The 24,424-nt window shown below is 36.1% G+C and overlaps 1 protein-coding gene across 1 annotated transcript; it reads right to left on the bottom strand.

Moving 5' to 3' along the window:
* Nucleotides 1–327: 327 nt before the first annotated feature.
* On the bottom strand, nucleotides 328–24,108 carry zgc:101810 (uncharacterized protein LOC493612 homolog). The gene is made up of 8 exons (XM_056460969.1): nucleotides 23,999–24,108; nucleotides 22,638–22,748; nucleotides 18,055–18,343; nucleotides 14,046–14,182; nucleotides 11,043–11,192; nucleotides 7,747–7,892; nucleotides 4,892–5,024; nucleotides 328–1,386 (listed from the first exon to the last, which is right to left on the bottom strand). The coding sequence occupies exons 1-8, from the start codon at nucleotides 24,044–24,046 to the stop codon at nucleotides 1,216–1,218; spliced, it is 1,185 nt and encodes a 394-aa protein (XP_056316944.1). The 5' UTR covers nucleotides 24,047–24,108; the 3' UTR covers nucleotides 328–1,215.
* Between the last annotated feature and the right edge of the window lie 316 nt (nucleotides 24,109–24,424).

Genomic DNA, 24,424 nt, shown 5'->3' on the forward strand with positions numbered 1-24,424 from the left:
ATATATATATATATATATATATATATATATATATATATATATAAATAAAACTTATACTGAAGTGGAGATTTCTGGAACAATGCATGAGAATTGAGAAGACAGACTTTAAAAAGTGTACTGTAATTGAAATCTACAGACACAAAATGATTGAGCAGCAAAATAAAACAATTTATATTCATTTAAATTACAATGAATTGAAATCTAATTTATATTTAAAGCTTTATAAATACGTCTATAAAGCTTTCATAATTATTTCTTTCAGTTCTAGCAGCAGTTTTGCAAATTTGCCTGCACAACCATAGCTAAAATAAAATAAACATATTCATATTTCAATGCAAAACATTTCTTTATTTAATAATTTTCTACATTTATTCGACATTTATTAGTTGATGTGTTTCTCAGCTGTATTTTACACACTGTCAGACACTGATATTGTTCACAAGTGCATTATTGATATCAATACTGTGAAGATGTTACTAATGTTGTGACATTAATAATTAATATGAATATTCATTGATATTAATAATTGGCAATGCTGTGAATCTTTTTCAAATCTGCTCATACAGTGTCATGCAGTTCATTTAAACAGAAGGGTGAATCATTTTGTCTTGAGTTGTGTATATGATGTTCATTTTACATTATGATTCATATTATTGCCATTGTTGTATTTTACCTTTGTATGTGTAACACACTTTGATATGTTCCTTTAAAGGAGACATATTATGCCCCTTTATTCAAGATGTCTCTGATGTGCCTAGGGTGTGTGTGTGTGTGTGTGTAAGTTTCAGCTCAAAATACCACACATAATGTTTTATATCTTCTTGAAGCTGCCCGTTTTAGGCTTTGATCCTAATTGTGCCGCTTTAAATTCAAATTAAGTTGTGCTCTTTTTCAGAAGAGGGCGGAGCTACAAATGCCTGTGTGTCAGCATAGTGGCAGATTCAAAAACAAGACCAACATCCTATGCTAACGAGGCAGAGATGGTCACTAGTGGGCGGGGCTTTCCCTCTCTGATGACACGTACAAAGTGAGAATGTCAATCAAAGTGTTTCGGCAGACACAAACAGAATTAATATGACTATTAGAAGCTGATTATATCCACACAACCGTGTTTAAACCCCTTATGAAAGTGATTTCTGCATAATAGGTGCCCTTTAAAGGTGCTATAGAGAATAGTTATGATGATGACGATGATGATGCAGAGTGTGTAGATCTTCATCTCAGAGCTCCGCCCAGTTTGTCCAGCAGTTTCAGGCCCTTCTCCTCATACTCGGCTCTGGAGAGCCAGAAAGACTCTTTGTCCTTCATGATGTTGGCCAGCACTGCTCCACCCATGAACACCATGTGTTTGCGCCGCGGAGGATCTTCAATGCGGATCTTAAACTTCTAACCGGGAGAGAAGAGTGAACACAACACGTCAGTACAGCTTATTTATTTAACAATAGTTATCCAGTTGAAGTCAGAATTATTAGCCCCCCTGTATATTTTCCCCCCAATTTCTGTTTAATGTTTTCAGCACATTTGTCAACAATAGTTTTAATAACTCATTTCTAACGGCTGATTTCTTTTATCTTTGTCATGATGACTGTAAATAATTTGACTATTTTTTTAAGGATAATGGTTTTAACTTAAAGGCAGCTAGTAGTTTCGGCAGGTAGTTTTAAGTGCTGAGCCTGTACACAGAAACTAATAACCACGCACACTGAATTAACTTTGACTGAGGCACCGGATGCGCCGCTCGAAGCCGCGACACGGCACACCAGACACTCTCTGTGGCGCGGCAGAGACATGAAGTGTCCCGAATCGTCGCGCCACGCATTTTTGAATTCTAAACATAGGTTTCTGCAGCGGTCCGCAGCGCCCAGCCGTCCACTTGAGTGTACCCTGATAGAAACCTATGTTCAGAATTGTAAAACGCATGCTAGTTAAGATCACAGGGAGCTTCTGGGATCGAGAGAAATGCAAACGGCTGAAGTATAAGGTAGACTCGATGAGAAGTACACATGTTTGCAAACCTACCTAAAGATACAACCAATAATTCCGATTAGAGCGATAATGTGGAGAATATTGATCTTGTGTTGAGCCCAATGAGCCTTACATCTAAAAATAGAGCTAGGGTGTTCCTTTAGTGATATCGCTTCGACTCACGCTGAAAATGGCGGACGTGAATCAACAAACTGAGGATATGATGACGCGCCTGTCAATCAATATTGGTGGGCGGGGGGAACCGCAGTCCTACGTAAAGTTGCGGTCGGTTTGAAAACAGCTCCAATTGGACCACCATTTTTTATGTTGTTAAATTGAAAAAAAAGCACTGGGTGTGTTTATATCACCCCAATATGACGCTCTATACACCATACATGCACATATGTCTGTCCAAACAGCTTGAAAAGTAGATTTTTTACCATAGGTGCCCTTTAAAGTGACATTTAAAAGCTTAACTAGGGTAATTAGGGTAAAGTTAGGGTAATTAGGCAAGTCACTGTATAACAGTGTTTTTTCTGTAGACAATCGAAAACTAATATTAATTAAGGGGGCGAATAATTTTGACCTTAAAATAGTCGAAATAAAACAAATAAGACTTTTTCCAGAAGAAAAAATATTATAGGAAATACTGTGAAAAATTCCATTAAACATCATTTGGGAAATATTAAAACTGAAGAAAATAAGGAGGCTGAATAATTTAGCATATTATTGTGTACCTCTGTTAGTTTTGTGATTTATTTTACATATGAGCCTCCTGTGTGAATGTTTTGTACACACTAAATGAGTTTTGGAAAAATGCACAAACTAGAGCCCAACTTCTTAAATTCAGAAACAATAACACACATATATATATATATAGTTTTGTGTAAAACTATATAGTGAATTGTAATATATCTTCTTATATGCTATTCATAACTGTAATTGATAGTTACTAACCCTAGCTGTAATCCGTAAAAGATAATTATGCTTGAAAAGAAAAAGGCTTTAATGGTTAAATCTTTATCATAATTTAGACCATTATTATTACACACTATTCAAGTGTTTATTGTTACTTTTAAAAATGCTTTCAATTGTTTTATTTCCAGTTTAAATTTAAATTGAAGTCGTTTTTAAGTACTACTCCACTTGTTTTTTCTTAATTATTTTTAAACCAGTCCATACACTGTAAAAAAAAAAGTTGACTCAACTTAAAGTTTTTAGGCAACCAGCTCCAGGATATTTGTGAGTTTACTCAACTTAAATAGAGTCAAGTGCAGTACTTGAGTTGAAAGTTGAGTCAACTCAAAAAAGCTCTGCAGCAAGTTGCCTTACAATTTTGAGTTGAGTCAACTTGTTTTTTATAGTGTAGTTTTGAAAACCTATATAGTGAATAATCATACAGTTGAAGTTAGAAATTTTAGCCCCCCTGAATTATTAGCCAACCTGTTTATGTTTTCCCCCATTTTCTGATTAACAGAGAGAAGATTTCAACACATTTCTATTCATAATAGTTTTAATAACTCATCTCTAATAACTGATTTATTTTATCTTTGTCATGATGACAGTAAATAATATTTGACTAGATATTTGTCAAGACACTTCTATCCAGCTTAAAGTGACATTTAAAGGCTTAACTAGGGTAATTAGGTTAATTAGGCAGGTTATGGTAATTAGGCAAGTTATTGTATAACGATGGTTTGTTCTATAGACTATCAAAAACAAATATAGCTTAAAGGGGCTAATAATTAAAAATGGTGTATAAAAAATTAAAAACTTTTATTTTAGCCGAAATAAAACAACTAAGACTTTCTCAAGAAGAAAAAATATTATCAGACATACTGTGAAAATTTTCTTGCTCTGTTAAACATCATTTGTGAAATAATAAAAAAAAAACATTCATAATTCAAAGGGGGGCTAATAATTCTGACTTCAACTGTGTATATATATATATATATAACTCTATCTATGCCATTAGTAACAGTAATTTCTAAGATAATTAGTTTATCTCGTTATTTTGATTGTGTTAGTCTTTCTATTTGCAGATTGAACTTAAATAGTTTTGGTAGTTTGTGCTAGTTTGCTCGTTTTAGTATTTTTGTTGTTTATGTTTATTTTATTAAGATGTATTTTAAATAATTTCTATATTGCCTTAACGGAGTTTGTTCACACAGAGCTAAAAAAAATATATAAATTTTTAAATCCTCATTATTTACTTGCACTCAAGCGATTCTAATATTTTATGATTTGTTTTTTCTTTTGTTAAGATATTTCGAAGAATGCTGGAAAAAGCACCCATTGACATCCATAGTAGGAATAAAATACAATAAGAGTCAATGGCAGCATTCTTCATTTGTGTTCAACAGAAGAAAGAAACTTAAACCGCTTTTGAAAAAGTGAAGGATGAGTAAATAATGACACAATTACTGTTCATTAGTTAAATTAAAAGGACAATTAATAAAATAATTTTCCTACGGCTTAGTCCCAAATTCATCAGGGGTCACCACAGCGGAATGAACCGCCAACTTATCCAGCATATGTTTTACACAGCGGATGCCCTTCCAGCTGCAACCCAGTTCTGGAAAACGCCCATATACTTATTCACACACACACACACACTCATATACTACGGCCAATTGAGTTTGTTCAATTCACCTATAGCGCATGTGTTTGGAATGTGGGGGAAACTGGAGCACCTGGAGGTGAGAACATGCCAAAACGAGGAGAACATGCAAACTCCACACAGAAATGCTAACTGCCCCATCCAGGACTCGAACCAGCCACCTTCTTGCTGTGAGGCAACAGTGCTAACCACTGAGCCACTGTGCCACCTTAAATAATTAATGTAACTGTATCATGTTACAGAATGTGTAAATGTATTTTTCCAGAGGAAGCAGACAGATGAATTAGCATTAGCCTGTTGTCTTACGGAGAGTTTTTCAGTGTCTCCTTTCAGCACTCGCTCCAGGTAAAGCTGCTTGATCTCACGCTCCAGACGGGATGGCAGACCTGGATACATGGTGGATCCTCCAGACAGGACGATGTGCTTGTACAAATCAGCCCTGCAGAAGATCAGAAGATCACAAGATCGGTCTGAACATTACGGGTGGAAAAATGTTCACATCTACACTGAAACATCAAGGTGCATGGCTGGAAGAAACATTTTCACAGTGATGTCAAAAAGCAGTGGTTCCCTATTTTATTAATTTATTTATTGCAGGAGAATATTTTAATAATTAAAATTCTAAATAACCCTTCATCATTAATTATAAAAGGTAATTAGTTACTTTAAAGTGCTAAAATCCTTTGTAACTTGGAACTGTTAAGTTGACTTCACATAATGTTTCACAAATGCAAACATTTTATTTGTTTAATCATTTTAGGGCAATGAGTTGGTCACTTTAAGTACATCCAACTTATGGCTTTGAAAGCAACAAGTTTACTCAAGTCACCTAATCACTTTAAAAGCAATAGGTTTAGTCACGTTTTAATAAGTAAAGTCAACTAATCGCTTTAAAAGCAACAAGTTTACTCACTTTTTTAAGTAAAGTCAACTAATCGCTTTTAAAGCAACACGTTTGCTCACTTTTATTAAGTAAAGTCAACTAATCGCTTTTAAAGCAACACGTTTACTCGCTTTTAATAAGTAAGTCAACTAATCGCTACAAAAACGAGTTCACTCACTTTCATCAAGTCAACTAATGGCTTTTAAAGCAACACGTTTACTCACTTTTATTAAGTAAAGTCAACTAATCACTTTTAAAGCAACACGTTTACTCACTTTTATTAAGTAAAGTCAACTAATCGCTTTTAAAGCAACACGTTTACTCACTTTTATTAAGTAAAGTCAACTAATCGCTTTTAAAGCAACACGTTTACTCACTTTTATTAAGTAAAGTCAACTAATCGCTTTTAAAGCAACACGTTTACTCACTTTTATTAAGTAAAGTCAACTAATCGCTTTTAAAGCAACACGTTTACTCACTTTTATTAAGTAAAGTCAACTAATCGCTTTTAAAGCAACACGTTTACTCACTTTTATTAAGTAAAGTCAACTAATCGCTTTTAAAGCAACACGTTTACTCACTTTTATTAAGTAAAGTCAACTAATCGCTTTTAAAGCAACACGTTTACTCACTTTTATTAAGTAAAGTCAACTAATCGCTTTTAAAGCAACACGTTTACTCACTTTTATTAAGTAAAGTCAACTAATCGCTTTTAAAGCAACACGTTTACTCACTTTTAATAAGTAAAGTCAACCAATCGCTACAAAACCGAGTTCACTCACTTTCATCAAGTCAACTAATCGCTTTTAAAGCAACACGTTTACTCACTTTTATTAAGTAAAGTCAACTAATCGCTTTTAAAGCAACACATTTACTCACTTTTATTAAGTAAAGTCAACTAATCGCTTTTAAAGCAACACGCTTACTCGCTTTTAATAAGTAAAGTCAACCAATCGCTACAAAACCGAGTTCACTCACTTTCATCAAGTCAACTAATCGCTTTTAAAGCAAAACGTTTACTCACTTTTATTAAGTAAAGTCAACTAATCGCTTTTAAAGCAACACGTTTGCTCACTTTTATTAAGTCAAGTCAACTAATCGCTTTTAAAGCAACACGTTTACTCGCTTTTAATAAGTAAAGTCAACCAATCGCTACAAAAACGAGTTCACTCACTTTCATCAAGTCAACTAATCGCTTTTAAAGCAACACGTTTACTCACTTTTATTAAGTAAAGTCAACTAATCGCTTTAAAAGCAACACGTTTACTCACTTTTATTAAGTAAAGTCAACTAATCGCTTTTAAAGCAACACGTTTACTCACTTTTATTAAGTAAAGTCAACTAATCGCTTTTAAAGCAACACGTTTACTCACTTTTATTAAGTAAAGTCAACTAATCGCTTTAAAAGCAACACGTTTACTCACTTTTATTAAGTAAAGTCAACTAATCGCTTTTAAAGCAACACGTTTACTCACTTTTATTAAGTAAAGTCAACTAATCGCTTTTAAAGCAACACGTTTACTCACTTTCAATAAGTAAAGTTAACTAATCACTTTAAAAACAATGAGTTTACTCACTTTTGTCAACTAATCGGTTTATAAGCAACACGTTAACTCACTTTTATTAAGTAAAGTCAACTAATCACTATAAAACCAACGAGTTTACTCACTTTTATCAAGTCACTTTGAAAGCAACAGGTTTAGTCACGTTTTTATGAGTAAAGTCAACAAATTGCTTTAAAAGTGGCAAGGTTACTTAGTTTTTTAAGTAAACTCAACCAATTACTTTAAAAGCAACAGGTTTACTCACATTTTAATAGTAAAGTCAACTAATCACTTTAAAAGCAACAGTTTACTCACTTTTGATTAATAAAGATTACAAAACCAGAGAACATTTGTTGTAAAGTTGGTTCATTTAGAAGTATAGGTTGCAAGCTTTATGTGGATATATTTTTCGTGTCTGTGAGGCAAGTATTCGCTGGGATTTTAGAGCATAAAAACACACAAGCCTATAGCAATTATCGATTGGTTTCTTTACTTGAAGGGTGGGGCTTCCTTCACTAGAGTGTCCATATTGACCATAAAATATTCCCCCCTTCAAATCTATAAAAGTGACATGTCTTGTATATTCTATAGTTTTTGGCTATAGCTACTAGACACGCCCCTTACTCCTGATTGGCTGAAAGTATGTTTTAAAACTCCATCCAACAGTGTGGTCAAAAGTTCTCAGATATTGTTGATTGCACCTTAAATTGGCACTAAATGTGAATTATCCAGACCTGAGGTCAATGTCTGCTGCCTGAATGGTGTTGAAGAGCAGCTCTGCCACTCCGACTCCTTCCACATTAACAAGGTGCGGCTGGAAAAGAGCCTCCGGAGCCCCAAACCTCTCACCTCCAACCCTTATCATCCGCCCGTCTGGTAACTGTGAGTCAGAAATCAGTAGCTTTTTTACATCTTGTAAAATGGAGGCATAATAGGTCCAATTTAACAGTTTTCACATTTTTATAGTACTGTGCAAAAGTCTTAGGCCCCAGTGGCATTTGTTGTTTTAGTGAAGGTATAATGACATTATATATTACTTTTCATTCTCTTTATTAAAATACAAGCAGTGAATACAGAATCTAGGTCGATTTTTCTTGGTCTAATTGTTTAAGAAATTTGAACGAAAGAGATGAGTTTCTGTCTGCATTTTCTTCCAGTGCTGTTGTCAATATTGCCTGAACTGATGGGATTGGGAATGCTGAAAAGCACAGACAGATATTAATTCGTCATGTAATTCCTGGTTTTCCAGGCACCTGGTTTTCAATAGTTTTATTTTTCAGTATGACAATGATCCCAAACACACTGGTAATATACTGAAATCATATTTGGAGAGGAAAAACATCTGATAAAACAGAGGCAGTCATGAAGTGACCTCCAAATTCAGTCCAGACCTGAATTTTACATCATGAGCTCATTCTGAAAACATATATACCTATATACTTTTCTGGAGATCGTGAATTATGCTGCCAGAGGAACGTATAGCTGCATTTCGTCTTTAAAATGAAGGCTACGGGGCGGTATGATGACGTTCCTTTTTTTACGCTTACCAGCTGACTGCTTAGCTTTATATGGACGGCTTTCCTGCTGTTACCAGTTTGTTCGGTAGCTCGCCATGTACGTTGGCGGACTTGAAACGCAAAGAGGAATTGACCACAGTAATGGGGTTCGATTTCGGTAAAGAACAGTTCCAAAAAGCAAATAAGACAAATACAGAAGCCCAAAAATAAAATAAACAAATAAATAACAGGGTGAGAAAGTGGTAAAATCTGAAAACATGGTAAATATCAGGGGGCTCTTTTTGTTTTCTGGATTGTTTTTTTGAAACTGTCGATTGGGTTTAGGTAAGGTGGTGGGCGGGTCAAACGGTGCTTTTGAAAGCACTATTGGTTGGGTTTAGGGAAGGAGGAGGGTGGGTCAGTCGATCAGTTAGTCAGTCAGTCAGTCAGTCAGTTGACAGCGGCCTCTAGTGGATTTACAGGAGAACAGCAGGCACTCGCAAGAGAAATTTGAGATCTCAAAAAGCATACACAGCGGCCTCTAGTGGATTCGCAAAAACTGCAAAAAAACATACCTCCTGGGATGTATTTGGCAATCTCCAGAAATGTATATAGGGGTAGGTATTCAGAATGAGCCTGGGTTGGAATATTATAAACAGTGTGTATAGGCAATATTATAGGCGGTATGAGATTCACCTGGAGAGAAAAAAAAAGATGGAAGATGCTAAATCTAAGGAAACACTCTTAGAAGTGCTGAAAGATGCTTGACATTATATAGCAGATCATTTCAGAAAAGGCTCAATAAAAAAGTTGGTGCTAAAGAGATTCCAACAGTAATTTTGTTCTCAATATTGTACATATTTCCTCTATTTTCTGGTTGTAAATTAGTTCGGTCTAAAGTAATGACCCTGCACTTGCTCTATGCCTTTTAGATAGATAGATAGATAGATAGATAGATAGATAGATAGATAGATAGATAGATAGATAGATAGATAGATAGATAGATAGATAGATAGATAGATAGATAGATAGATAGATAGATAGATAGATAGATAGATAGATAGATAGATGGGTAGATGGGTAGATGGGTAGATAGATAGATAGATAGATAGATAGATAGATAGATAGATAGATAGATAGATAGATAGATAGATAGATAGATAGATAGATAGGTAGATGGGTAGATGGGTAGATGGGTAGATAGATAGATAGATAGATAGATAGATAGATAGATAGATAGATAGATAGATAGATAGATAGATAGATAGATAGATAGATAGATAGATAGATAGATAGATAGATAGATAGATAGATAAATAAATGGGTAGATAGATAAATGGGTAGATAGATAGATAGATAGATAGATAGATAGATAGATAGATAGATAGATGGGTAGATGGGTAGATGGGTAGATGGGTAGATGGGTAGATAGATAGATAGATAGATAGATAGATAGATAGATAGATAGATAGATAGATAGATAGATAGATAGATAGATAGATAGATAGATAGATAGATAGATAGATAGATAGATAGATAGATAGATTGATTGATGGGTAGATAGATAGATAGATAGATAGATAGGTAGATGGGTAGATGGGTAGATGGGTAGATAGATAGATAGGTAGATGGGTAGATGGGTAGATAGATAGATAGATAGATAGATAGATAGATAGATAGATAGATAGATAGATAGATAGATAGATAGATAGATAGATAGATAGATGGGTAGATGGGTAGATGGGTAGATAGATAGATAGATAGATAGATAGATAGATAGATAGATAGATAGATAGATAGATAGATAGATAGATAGATAGATAGATAGATAGATAGATAGATAGATAGATAGATAGATAGATAGATAAATAAATGGGTAGATAGATAAATGGGTAGATAGATAGATAGATAGATAGATAGATAGATAGATAGATAGATAGATAGATAGATAGATAGATAGATGGGTAGATGGGTAGATGGGTAGATGGGTAGATGGGTAGATAGATAGATAGATAGATAGATAGATAGATAGATAGATAGATAGATAGATAGATAGATAGATAGATAGATAGATAGATTGATTGATGGGTAGATAGATGGGTAGATAGATAGATAGATAGATAGATAGATAGATAGATAGATAGATAGATAGATAGATAGATAGATAGATAGATAGATAGATAGATAGATAGATAGATAGATAGATAGATAGATAGATAGATAGATAGATTGATTGATGGGTAGATAGATGGGTAGATAGATAGATAGATAGATAGATAGTTAGATAGATGGGTAGATAGATAGATAGATGCAATCATTTTTTTACAGTGTAGCTTAAAGAAATAAAACTTTATCCAAAAGAAAAATATATAAAAGGAAATAATGTCAAAAATGTTGCTCTGTAAAACATCAGATGGGAAATACGTGAAAAAGATTTAAAATTGCCAATCATTTTGTCTTCAACTGTTCCAGGTGTAACTTTGACTTCTTAATCAACTGTAAGGGTAATTGGGGTTTATAAACTGTGCGTTTACCATGTAGGACTCCACCAGGACTGTGGTCTCATTAGCCAGTTGTTGTTCCTGCTCAATGTTGTAGCCGACAAAACACAGCTTCTCCTTCATCATCCGCACCGTCTCGAAGTCCGCCGTGTGGTTGAAGGCGTAGCCGCGCAGGAGCAAAAGCTGCGCAAATGAAACAACAACAGCCAAAGATGTCTCATTTTTGGTCTTTTTTGAACAACCAGCAATTTATAACTGGCTACTATGAACCAAAACTGCATATTTCGATTTACTGTAAAGGGATAGCTCACCCAAAAATGAAACGTCTGTCAACGTTTATTCAGCAGGTCAGCAAAATAAACAGTTTTTAGATCATTATGCTTGCCTCACAGGCAGATTATTTAGCTTGTTTTAAATAGAAATTCACTTAATTTTGATTGATTTGAATTTTTTTATTTGTCTAAAAATGTTTCCCATTATTGGGTTGCGGCTAGAAGGGCATATGCTAATAACATATGCTGCAATAGTTGGCGGTTCATTCTGCTGTAGCGACCCCTGATAAATAAAGGGACTAAGCCGGATGAAAATGAGGAAATGTCTAAAACACTTTAGTTAAAGGGGGTGTTCATAACACGGTCATTAAACCTTTATAATCATGATCACATGTCATGAATGTGAATGAGAATTAAGCATGCTCATAACAAGTGTCATTAAGTGTCATTCGCTCAGTTATGACATTTTAAATTTAAAGATGTTATTGTTTGTTATGACGAATTGACAAAAATACATCACAAGCTGTTTTTGCCAACAAAAGTTGTCATAAATCTGTCATAAACATGACTGTCATGAAGCCATTATAAATTTATCATCACTTTTATAAAAGCTGCATTATTTTTTATCTCATCTATCAGAATCAGAATCAGAAAGAGCTTTATTGCCAGGTATGTTCACACATACGAGGAATTTGTTTTGGTGACAGAGCTTCTACAGTGCAACAGGATTACAGAGACAGGACAAAAAACAGATAATAAATATATATTAAATATAGAAGTAAGTAGTGAGTGCAAATATACAGATCGACAAGTGTATGTACGTGTTTATTACTATATACAACGTTATATGTGCAGCTGTTATGTGCAAATTGGCATGTAAAGTGTGTTGTTAAATAAGTGTATATGTGTATAAAAGTGTATAGCAAGTAGTGATGTTGGTTCCACAATTATTATCATCAAGTGTTCATGAGATGGATTGCCTGAGGGAAGAAACTGTTTCTGTGTCGGGCTGTTCTGGTGCGCAGTGCTCTGTAGCGTCGACCAGAAGGTAAAAGTTCAAAGAGGCAGTGTGCTGGGTGTGAGGGGTCCAGAGTGATTTTGGCAGCCCTTCTGCTCGCTCTGGATAAGTACAGTTCTTGGGGAGTAGGAAGGGTTGTACCAGTGATTCACTCAGCAGTCCGAACTATTCGACGTAGTCTTTGGAGGTCGTATTTAGTAGCTGAGCTAAACCAGACAGTTATTGATGTGCAGATGACTGATTCAATGATGGAGGTGTAGAACTGTTTCAGCAGCTCCTTTGGGAGGTTAAACTTCCTCAGCTGACGAAGAAAGTACAGTCTCTGTTGAGCTTTTTTGACAATGGAGTCAATGTGAGTGTCCCACTTCAGGTCCTGAGAGATGGTACAAGCTAAATTTATCTTTAAAAATGTCCTTAAATAGTAACGATGCAGTTTAAAATGATTTGAGAGTGTGATGACACTTTTATTGACGCACTTTAATGAAACAAAGACAGTAATGAAGTGGCCTCCACAGAGTCCAGACCTGAATAATGTATACAGTATGAATATTGGGTAATATTACTCTTTGCCTATACATTAAAGCTCATATCAGGCCCAAAAAATGAAACCTGACCCTACCCAAGCCCGAGCCCGACCCGGTCCGACACATTAACTGTAATTATGACAACACACGCAGAAGCAGAGCTGAAGCGACAGTGCTGCAACCATTTTAGCTCTGGGTCTATTTTTGTCACTGCTCACGCTCAATTAAAGTAACAGAGCATCGATAATGGCCAAAAACACATTGAATGACAGTAAAAAGTCCAAATTTTACTAATTATTATTATTATTAATAAATGCATCGATTGGATCCACTGATTTTTATGCACTTTTTCAGCTCTACATATGCAGAGGTGAAGGTGTGTGCCAGTGTGAAGGAGATGCTGTTGCAGGAGCTAGAGCATTGCTGCACATGACACGCGATGTGAATTGTGCAACTTTGTAGACCCACACGTGTTGCTTAGGCTGACTTTGCTAAAATATTCATAGAATATTTCTAGTTATGGCATAGCTTTCCACCCAATTAGGCTAAGTAATGCTTGATCACACAACATTCTGACACTCGATGACACTCGAATACTCTGTCAGAAAAGTCTAGTGGCTGGGAATGAGCTTTTACAGTGTCTGCTATAATGTTAATGTTGTTTTTGGTGTGTTTAAATAGATGAATATGGCCACTGTGTAAATGCGCAGAACAGTTACACTCTTATTGCCACATTAGATCGTTATGATAAGATGATATATGCCTTCAGTGATTTCCTGAAGATAAATACCAAATAATAACACAACTGGAATAACTACAGCAGTCGCCATCGTCTGATCTCAGATGAAGTAAGAGCTCGCGATGACATATGATGACGTGTGCAGGTGCTGTAGTGCTGTCCCAATTCTTTGGGGTAAATTTCGAAGCCCTTCCCATTCACACTTGGTTTTAAGTGCCAAGGGGAAAGGGAACAAATATAGAATTGCGATTGAGCCTTGTTATAAGTATCACGTCATGATTATAAAGTTTTAATGAGTCCTATCACCCCCCCCCCCCCCCTTCAAGTAAAGTGTTATAAAGCAAAAATGCTTCTTCATATAATAGTTATTAGGTATTTAGACAAGACAAATCCTCTAAGTAAGATTATTTTGCAGTGTAGGTTATACAGAAACTGTAACATTACTAATTGGTTATTTTTGTATGCTAAGAACAGAAGGGTCACCTTAATCAGGTAGCGAGTGATGTCCCGTCCTGCGATGTCCAGCCGGCGCGTGAGATGTGGGAGAGAGAAACCCTCATAAACAGGACAGATGTGTGTCACGCCGTCTCCTGAGTCGATCACCACACCGGTCAACAAACCTGACACACAAACACAGCGCAGGTATGAGACGCTTGATGTTTCTCATCATTAAAGGAGACTTATTATGCACCTTTATATAAAATGTAAAACAAGTCTCTGATGTCTCTAGAGCAACCCAGGCTCATTCTGTGAACGTAGTCCCGGGGACGTTTCTGGAGACCGCGAAATACGTCCCGGGAGGTACGTATTTTTGCAGTTTTTGTTTTCGCGAGTCCGCGAGAGGCCGCTGTGCGCGCTTTTCCCCGCGCCGTTCTCACGTAAACCCGCTAGAGGCCGCTGTCGAACGACCTTCCGCCTGTCTGCCTGGATGACAGAATGATTGACCGTGCGACCGGCCAATCGGCTGACCCACCCTCCTCCGTCCCTAAACCCAACCAACGACGATTCACAAAAGCCGTCCAGAAAAAGAAAAGCCCTCGTCTGATTTTTACCACGTTTTCGGATTTTGACCACATTCTCACCCTGTGATGAACTTGTTCACTTTATTTTTTGGATTTTGTTTTTGTTTTCTTACATGATTTCTGGAACCGCTCTTCCCCGGACTCGAACCCGATCGTCGTCATCGTGATCAGCCCCTCTCTGCGCCTCGAGTCCACCAGAGTACACGAAGAGCTAACCGGACAAACTGGTTGCAGCGAGAAAGCCCTCCACATGGAGGCGAGCAGCCGGCCGGCTGACCGGCAAGCGCCGAAGGGAACGGCGTCACATCACCCCGCAGCGTTCGCTTAAAAAAATGAAATGCAGCCGTACGTACCCCCGGCTACGTATTTCGCAGTCTCCAGAAACGTCCCCGGGACTACGTTCTCAGAATGAGCCTGGGTTGCTCTAGAGTGTGTGTGTGTGTGTGTGTGTTTCAGCTGAAAATACCACACAGATAATGTTTTAGAACTCTCTGAAACTCTGAGTCTTTCAGGTTTTTATCCTAATTGTGCCGTTTTGGTGACTGTCGCTTTAAATTCAAATGAGATTGGGCTCTTTTTAAAAAGAGGGCGGAGCTACAAACGCCTGTGTGGCAGCATAGTGGCAGACTCAAAACAAGATTAATGTTATCTCTGAAAAACTGAAAGTTTTAGAAGAAGTGTGTGAGAATGTGTCAGTGTTTGGAGACTCCCGTCGCTGTTCAAAATGAAGAGTCGGCTGCTTCTCACTCAGGGCTGTTCATGCTAATGAGGGAGAGATGGTCGCTAGTGGGCGGGGCTTTCCCCCTCTAATGACACGTACAACAGGAGAATGTCAATCAAAGTGTTTCTGCAGACTGTTTATATCAAGTTTGATTATAAACAGAGTTAATACATTTAACCATCAGAGGCTGCTTATATTCACACACTGCTGTGTTTAAACCTCTTATAAAGGTCATTTCTGCATAACAGGTGCCCTTTAACACATTTAATATATTCAACAAAATGTGTACACACTGCAGCTAAAGGCACAATCCTGTTCCGTTCACACACATCATGTATAGAGGTGAGCTACAGCAGTGGTTTCCAACCTTTTTTTGCCTAAGACCCCCTTTTCCCCTGGAAAATATTGTAAGGCCCCCCTCCACATGTAAGTCTGCAGTAAGGATGACAAAAAAAAAATGCATGTGGCTGGGTCAGGGACACTTTGCTTCAAGAAAAAGGAATTAAATCAGAGCTCAGGTAGCTATCTTGGTATTACCGTTTCCTGTATTGCTATAGTGCTGCGACCCGAGATGTTTGGAGCTTCCTCACCTGGTTCCAGTATGCTTGGGTCATTACGATTAGCCACTGAGGGCGAATGTTTTTGTGGAGGATAAATTACAAATTTGTCAATTTTTTTGGTCAGCCAGGGGATAAAATTAACTACAAAAAAAATTTAAAATATGACACAACCCCCCCCCCCACAGAGCTCGCTGAGGCCCCCTTGTGGGCCTACAGTAGCTACAGTGAGCTACAGTATACAACTAAATTATTTTCTGTTATTGACAGGCGTTTTGAAAAGATTGAAGCAGTGTGAACTAGTTGGTAATGAGTACTTATTTAAAGGGACAGTTCACCCATAAATGTCAATTCTGTCATCATTTACTTATCCTTTACTTATCTAAACCCCGTTTGAGCTTCTTTCTTCTGTTAAACACAAAGGAAGACATACTGAAGGACCAGGATTGAGAATCGCTGAGCTACTGGATCTGATCAGTAAAAAAACCAAAAAAGTGTCCTGGTGTAAATGACCCCTGTCTGATTTGCAGTTGAAAGGTAATTATTGTAAAAAATCTGCTTTAAAATAAACTGAAATTAAATAAAATTAATTTAAAAGCAATTAAACTGAAAGGAAAAGGAATTAAATTAAAACTTGCAGTTGAAAGGTAATTAGTCAAAAGTGCTTAAAATAAACTTGAAATTAATTTTATTGAAAGAAGTGTAAATACATTTAATTAAATTAAATTGAAGAATTAGATTAAAATCATTTGAAAATAATTAAATTAAATTGAAGAATTAAATTAAAATCATTTGAAAATAATTAAATTAAATTGAAGAATTAAATTAAAATCATTTGAAAATAATTAAATTAAATTAAAAGAATTAGATTAAGATCATTTGAAAATAACTAAATTAAATTGAAGAATTAGAATAAAATCATTTGAAAATAATTAAATTAAATTAAAAGAATTAAATTAAAATCATTTGAAAATAATTAAATTAAATTAAAAGAATTAAATTAAAATCATTTGAAAATAATTAAATTAAATTAAAAGAATTAGATTAAGATCATTTGAAAATAATTAAATTAAATTGAAGAATTAGATTAAAATCATTTGAAAATAATTCAATTAAATTAAAAGAATTAAATTAAAATCATTTGAAAATAATTAAATTAAATTAAAAGAATTAGATTAAGATCATTTGAAAATAATTTAATTAAATTGAAGAATTAGATTAAGATCATTTGAAAATAATTAAATTAAACTGAAGAATTAGATTAAGATTATTTGAAAATAATTAAATTAAATTAAAAGAATTAGATTAAGATCATTTGAAAATAATTAAATTAAATTGAAGAATTAGATTAAGATCATTTGAAAATAATTAAAATAAATTGAAAGGAATTAAATAATAATTTTTTGGTTTAAAGGTATTTATTGTCAAAAGTGCTTCATTCATAATTTTTTTTTCAGCTTAGTCCCTTTATTAATCTGGGGTCGCCACAGCGGAATGAACCGCCAAAAGTGCTTAAAAATAAAATAAAGTTCAACTACATTACATTTCATTAAAAGGAATTAAATTCAAATAAATTGAAAACAATTCAATTAATTTAATTGAAAGGAATTTAAATAAATACAATTTTCAAGTTGAAAGTTAAATATTGTGAAAAGTATTTTAAAAATAAACTTAGTTGCTGGTTCAAGCCTCGGCTGGGTCATCTGGCGTTCTGTGTGGAGTTTGCATGTTGGCGTGGGTTTCCTCCGGGTGCTGCGGTTTCCCCACAGTCCATACACATGCGCTATAGGTGAACTGAATAAGCTAAATTGTCCATAGTGTATGTGTGAGTGAATGCAAGAGTGTATGGGTGTTTCCCAGTGATGGGTTGCAGATAGAAGGGCATTCTCTGTGTAAAACATATGCTGGATAAGTTGGCGGTTCATTCCGCTGTGGCGACACCTGATTATTAAAGGGACTAAGCTGAAAAGAAAATGAATGTAAATAAGCTTTAATTTAATTGAAAGGAATGTAACTTTAAATGTTATTTGATTAAAAACAATTACATTAAATTAAATTGAAAGAAATTAAGTTCAATATTTTTTTTCGGTTGAAAGGGAATTATTGTGAAAAGTGCTTTAAAAATAAACTTACATTTAATTAAAAGGAATGTAATTAAATGAAATTAAATCAAATTAAATGGAATTAAATACCCTGTGCGTAGAGCGTCAGCACGGCCTGAATGGCGACGTAGATGCCGTGGAAGCGGTAAGTCTCGAACATGACCTCTGCAATCTTCTGCCGGTTTTTCATAGGGTTCATGGGTGGCTCTGTCAGCAGCACCTTGCAGTCTGGAGGGCTGATGTTGAGACGCTGCGGGCCGAAGGTGTGGTCCCACAGGTGGATCATGTCCTCCCAGTTGCGCACCATCCCGTTCTCCATCGGATACGTCACCTCCAGCATAGAGCGGCACTCGCTGGCCTCATCACCCACCATTAGGTCCTGACATTTCAGCACACACAATAAGCAATGAAATGGTGGATGATAAAAGGTATTTATTAAGTCAGGGATAAAGTACATCTAGCCGGTTGTTATCGCAGAACAAAGCCTGACAGTTTTATTGACATAAAGTGCAGCATTGTTGTTTAAGATTGAAGTGTTTATTCTGAGAAATCAACCGTCCTGGGTGTACTGTATCCCACTTATTACATGGCTACTGGCCACAAAATATAAAAATTAGACACAAACCTTTGTTCTGACCCATATCAGTTTATTAATTGTGTTAGGTAAAGGCAACGCAGATAGAAACTAAAGCAGCTAATGGGGTGTACACTCACTAACCTGCACATTATTCAGACACAAGATGGCGCCAAACAGTCAAAAACACAAAGCTGACAGAAACAAAACAACTGATGGAGTATACACTAACCTGCACATTATTCAGACACAAGATGGCGCCAAACAGTCAAAAACACAAAGCTGACAGAAACAAAACAACTGATGGAGTATACACTAACCTGCGCATTATTCAGACACAAGAGGGCGCCAAACAGTCAAAAACACAAAGCTGACAGAAACTAAACAGCTGATAGAGTATACACTAACCTGCACATTATTCAGACACAAGAGGGCGCCAAACAGACAAAAACACAAAGCTGACAGAAACTAAAACAGCTGATGGAGTATACACTAACCTGCACATTATTCAGACACAATATGGCGCCAAACAGACAAAAACACAAAGCTGACAGAAACTAAAACAGCTGATGGAGTATACACTAACCTGCGCATTATTCAGACACAAGATGGCGCCAAACAGTCAAAAACACAAAGCTGACAGAAACTAAAACAGCTGATGGAGTATACACTAACCTGCACATTATTCAGACACAAGAGGGCGCCAAACAGTCAAAAACACAAAGCTGACAGAAACTAAACAGCTGATAGAGTATACACTAACCTGCACATTATTCAGACACAAGAGGGCGCCAAACAGACAAAAACACAAAGCTGACAGAAACTAAAACAGCTGATGGAGTATACACTAACCTGCGCATTATTCAGACACAAGATGGCGCCAAACAGTCAAAAACACAAAGCTGACAGAAACTAAAACAGCTGATGGAGTATACACTAACCTGCACATTATTCAGACACAAGAGGGCGCCAAACAGTCAACAGTGACAGAAACAAAACTGTCTGAATAATCTAACCTACATATAAATAAACTAACCTTTGTATTATTATTTATTGACAAGACGGCATCAAACAAAGTTTAACGCAGTAAAAAAATGTGGCGACAGATACATTCATATGCAGATACATATGAATATTGATGTAAGTATTTGGATATGAACATATTCACTGATGGTCAAGGTTGATTTGACGTTCATGAATGAGTCTATATTATTCAGCGGTTGTTATCTGGAAATTACAGCGATCTAGAAATCTGTATTCAAGACAGCCATGTAATAAGTCCGGGATAAGTACATCCAGGACGTTGTTATCACAGAATAAAGCCTGACATGTTTATCAGCAGCCTGACACGAAGCGCAGCACTGTTGTACAACACTGAAGAGTTTATTCCATGAAAACAACTGTCCCTTATGTACTTTATTCTGCTTATTACATGACTACTGGCCACAAAACATAAATATTAGACACAAAACATTGTTCTGAGCTGTAATAGTTTAATAATTCTTCAATTAAAGGTAAAGCTGATATAAACTAAAGCAACTGATGGAGTATACACTAACCTTTGCATTATTCAGACACAAGATGGCGCCAAACAGACAAAAACACAAAGCTGACAGAAACTAAAACAGCTGATGGAGTATACACTAACCTGCGCATTATTCAGACACAAGATGGCGCCAAACAGTCAAAAACACAAAGCTGACAGAAACAAAACAGCTGATGGAGTATACACTAACCTGCACATTATTCAGACACAAGATGGCGCCAAACAGACAAAAACACAAAGCTGACATAAACTAAAACAGCTGATGGAGTATACACTAACCTGCACATTATTCAGACACAAGAGGGCGCCAAACAGACAAAAATGCAAAGCTAACAGAAACGAAACTGGCTGAATGAAGCATATACTGACCTACATATTATACATTCACAAGACGGCGTCAAACAGTCAAGTTAAAAACAGTCAGAAACCGTGGTGGCAGGCAAGCAGATACATGTGAATATGGATGTAAATATATGGATATGAATGTATTCACTGACGGTCAAGGTTGATTTGAAGTTCATTGATGAGTCTGTGTGATTCAGTGGTTGTTATCTGGAAATTACCTACCCTGGAATGTCATGACTGACCAATCAGAATCAAGTATTCCAGACAACAGTTTAAGTAAGGGATAAAGTACGTCTAGCTAGTTTTTCTCGCAGAATAAAACCTGACACAAAGCGGGGCCTAAAGGGCTTTATTCTGTGAAAACAACTGACTAGGTGTACTTTATGCCATAGCCATAACACCCTGCAGGCCAATACCAGTTACTCACTGAAGCTAAGCAGGGCTGAGCCTGGTCAGTACCTGGATGGGAGACCACATAGGAAAACTAGGTTGCTGTAGGAAGTGGTGTTAGTGAGGCCAGCAGGGGGTGCTCAACCTGTGGTCTGTGTGGGTACTAATGCCCCAATAAAGTGAAGGAGATACTATACTGTCAGTGAGCGCCGCCTTTCGGATGAGACATTAAACCGTGGTCTTGACTCTCTGTGGTCTTTAAAAATCCCATATAACCCCAGTAATTAATCAAAGGCAACGTCATAGCTAACCAATCAGAAGTAAGTATTCCAGACATCTATGTAAGCAACTGCATGTATATATGTTTCTAGTTACTTACAGAGTGTATAATGGATATATTTAACACTATATACCAGGGGCGTAGCAACCAGGGGAGATACGTCCCCCTCACTTTTAGAGACAGACCATTTAGAAACAGGTGACTTAATAATTATATGAACGTATGATCTCATACAGCCGCCCCCCCCCCCACTTTTAAAATGTCCGCTACGCCTCTGCTATATACTGTATTTAACATTGTCATACAGAAAGCTTTTAAAGAAATGTTCATAGATTAATTTAATTTTACTCACATTCTGCTATTTTATGAACTCTTTAGTTGATGAGGCAATAGCTTTTTGTGTATGCATATATAGAAGTGTGTATATTGATATTTTTGCTTCCACAAATTAGGGAAACAATCATTAATAACTTTATTTTTTATTTTAATACTTTATTTTTAATCTAATTTTATTCATTTATTTCGACACAGACACACACAGCTAAATGGAAACATTGTGTTGAAGTAAATTGCATTTTTAAACGTTTTTACTTGTAATATTTCTTCCAAATTTAAAATAAAAAGTTATATTAATGTTTTTTTTTGTTGTTGCTGTTGTTGCATAAAACAACTAAAAAGCTGCCATGTTTTCATATACAGTTGAAGTCAGAATTATTAGCCCCCTTTTGATTTATTTATTTTTTCCTTTTTTAAATATTTCCTAAATGATGTTTAACAGATTCAGGAAATTTTCACAGTATGTCTGATAATATTTTTTCTTCTGGAGAAAGTCTTATTTGTTTTATTTCGGCTAGAATGAAAGCAGTTTTTTAAATTCGTTTTAAGGTCAAAATTAGTAGCCCCTTTAAGCCAATTTTTTTCGATAGTCTACAGCAGTGTTTCCCAACCCTGTTCCTGAAGGCACACCAACAGTACACATTTTCAACCTCTCCCTAATCAAACACAACTGAATCATCTTATCATAACATCAGAAGAGACTCCAACACCTGAAGTTGATGGGTCAGAAAAGGGAGACATCCAAAATATGTACTGTTGGTGTGCCTCCAGGAACAGGGTTGGGAAACACTGGTCTACAGAACAAACCATCATTATACAATAACTTGCCTAATTACCCTAACCTGCCTAATTAACCTAATTAACCTAGTTAAGCCTTTAAATGTCACTTTAGGCTGTATAGAACAGATATATAGAATATTATTTACTGTCATCATGGCAAAGATAAAATAAATCAGTTATTAGAGATGAGTTATTAAAACTATTATGATTAGAAACGTGTTGACAAAATCTGCTCTCCGTTAAACAGAAATTAAGGGAAAAAAATAAACAGGGGGGCGAATAATTCTGTCTTCAACTGTATGGTTATGTAAGTTCTTTGGCAACACATCGCCAGAGCCAATATCATCAATGCTCTTTTATTTTCCCTATGTCTACATGTATTTTATTCGTATGTCTGTGTGTTTGGCGGACTGACAGCTCACCTTGATCTCTATGTTCCCGACTTTAGTATCTGAGCGAATGATGGGTCGTCCCACCAGCGCAGGGAAGATGTGATCGGGGAAATTGGAGCCTGCGAAACCACACTTGACAAACTGCAGACAAGATGTGAGAGAAGATGAGTGAAAAACAGTGAGTAAAAACACCAAACTCAGCTCTGCTTCCTGGTACAGATATACAAACCCACTGATTTGTACAAAATCTATGATATATACTCATTATTACTGCTATTGTCTTCTGTTTCGTTGTTCTGTTTTGCTGCTTCCTTAAACTCCCTCTAAACCTCCTCAGTTCCTCTAAAGCTTCAGCTCAAGAACATCTAAACTTGTCCACACACACACTGCAAGCACATTTTAAAGCACTTCCTCATTTATGTCCAATAACAGTGGATGTTTTCTCCTGCCACCTTTTAAGGTGAAGTGAGCCGCGTTTCTGTCCAGACGTGTTCAGACAGAGTTGAGCAATGCAGCAGGTCTGAGCTGGAGAAAACGCCACACGTTCAGCACTCAATACACCCGCAATACACCTACATGCCTTCAGCACTGGGGAAAACTATCTGTATTTACGTATACATGTACTTATATTACATATAAACAGTGGCTATAGACACCTTTACTCACATTACACCCTGCTTTTTCAAATAACCTTCGATATAAAGTCGTAGAAAGTCACGAAGTTAAGATAAGGCTAAGAAAATCCTTTCAAAGGCTGGAAAAGTTGTTTGGAATGTGTTTGATTTCAGGCTATATGACAAATGAATTAGTTCAAAGGGGTGTGATGATTTTCTATAGGTGCTGTACATATGTACATGTACATTTACATGCATTTCAGAATGCATTTTTTTCTTTCTGCTTCATTTGAACACGTTGGCTATGAAAAATGCTTATTTTTGATAGAGTTTGAGTTGTTTACACCACTCAGAATTGGGCACAATATGGACAAACCCAAAGATTTCTTTTGCATTACATTTATAATCAGAATTTGCCCAAATTTGGGTTAAAATAACAGCATTTTTCAATAATGTTCAGTGCTGTGCATCCTTTAAAGGTCAGTGATGGTTGATGGTCGGTCTGGAAGCATATACAGTCATGCCTAAAATTATTCACACCCCTGACTTAAACTCTGACGTAAAGAGTTTCTTCAAATGTAAATAAAAGCTATGAATTTGTTTTCCCCACAATGATGCCTCTTACACATCATCTTATTATCTTTTGGAAGAAGTCTGTGTCATTTCTGGTCCCAAAAACAAAACCTGTTGGTGTAACTTTAAGTCAGAATTTGCCAGGAGTATTACTCATTTCAGGCTTGACTGTGTACTGTAGTAAATATATGGTAAATCTCTTACCCCAGTGCCATTGTCGCAGACGATGACTTTCCTCCCTGCGCTGTCCATGATGGAGAACTCTCAGAAACACAGATATGACTGACCGTGACTGACACACACACAGTCAATTGGAGAGAGAGAGACTCCACCTTCAGTCCCACAGATACAGTGAGCACACCCTGCTTTCAACATCCACATTCTTCAAATCCATTTCTCTGTGGATATAGATAGTTTATACAGTCATGTGCAAAAGTTTGGACACCCTATTTTTTCATATGAGTACATAAAAAATCTGACTTTTGGCAAGTCTTTCTGTCAGGCAAAGTCAACTTTTAGAAGCTGTTTGAATTGCATTATACATTCAGGACATGTTTACTAATGTTGGGGAGAGTTACTTTGGAAAGTAATGCATTACAATATTGAGTTACACCCCAAAAAGGTATAAAA

This window comes from Danio aesculapii, chromosome 7, assembly GCF_903798145.1.
Source record: "Danio aesculapii chromosome 7, fDanAes4.1, whole genome shotgun sequence".
Lineage (NCBI taxonomy): Eukaryota > Metazoa > Chordata > Actinopteri > Cypriniformes > Danionidae > Danio > Danio aesculapii.

Bases quoted from the DNA above. Each gene is read 5' to 3' on its own strand.
- zgc:101810 (XM_056460969.1), bottom strand. From the start codon at position 24,046: ATGGACAGCGCAGGGAGGAAAGTCATCGTCTGCGACAATGGCACTGGG. The intron at 11,193-14,045 runs GTGACCCTTCTG...TCATTTGCGCAG, and splicing joins TCACTCGCTACCTGATTAAG to CTTTTGCTCCTGCGCGGCTA. The intron at 1,387-4,891 runs GTAAGACAACAG...TCTCCCGGTTAG, and splicing joins GAGACACTGAAAAACTCTCC to AAGTTTAAGATCCGCATTGA.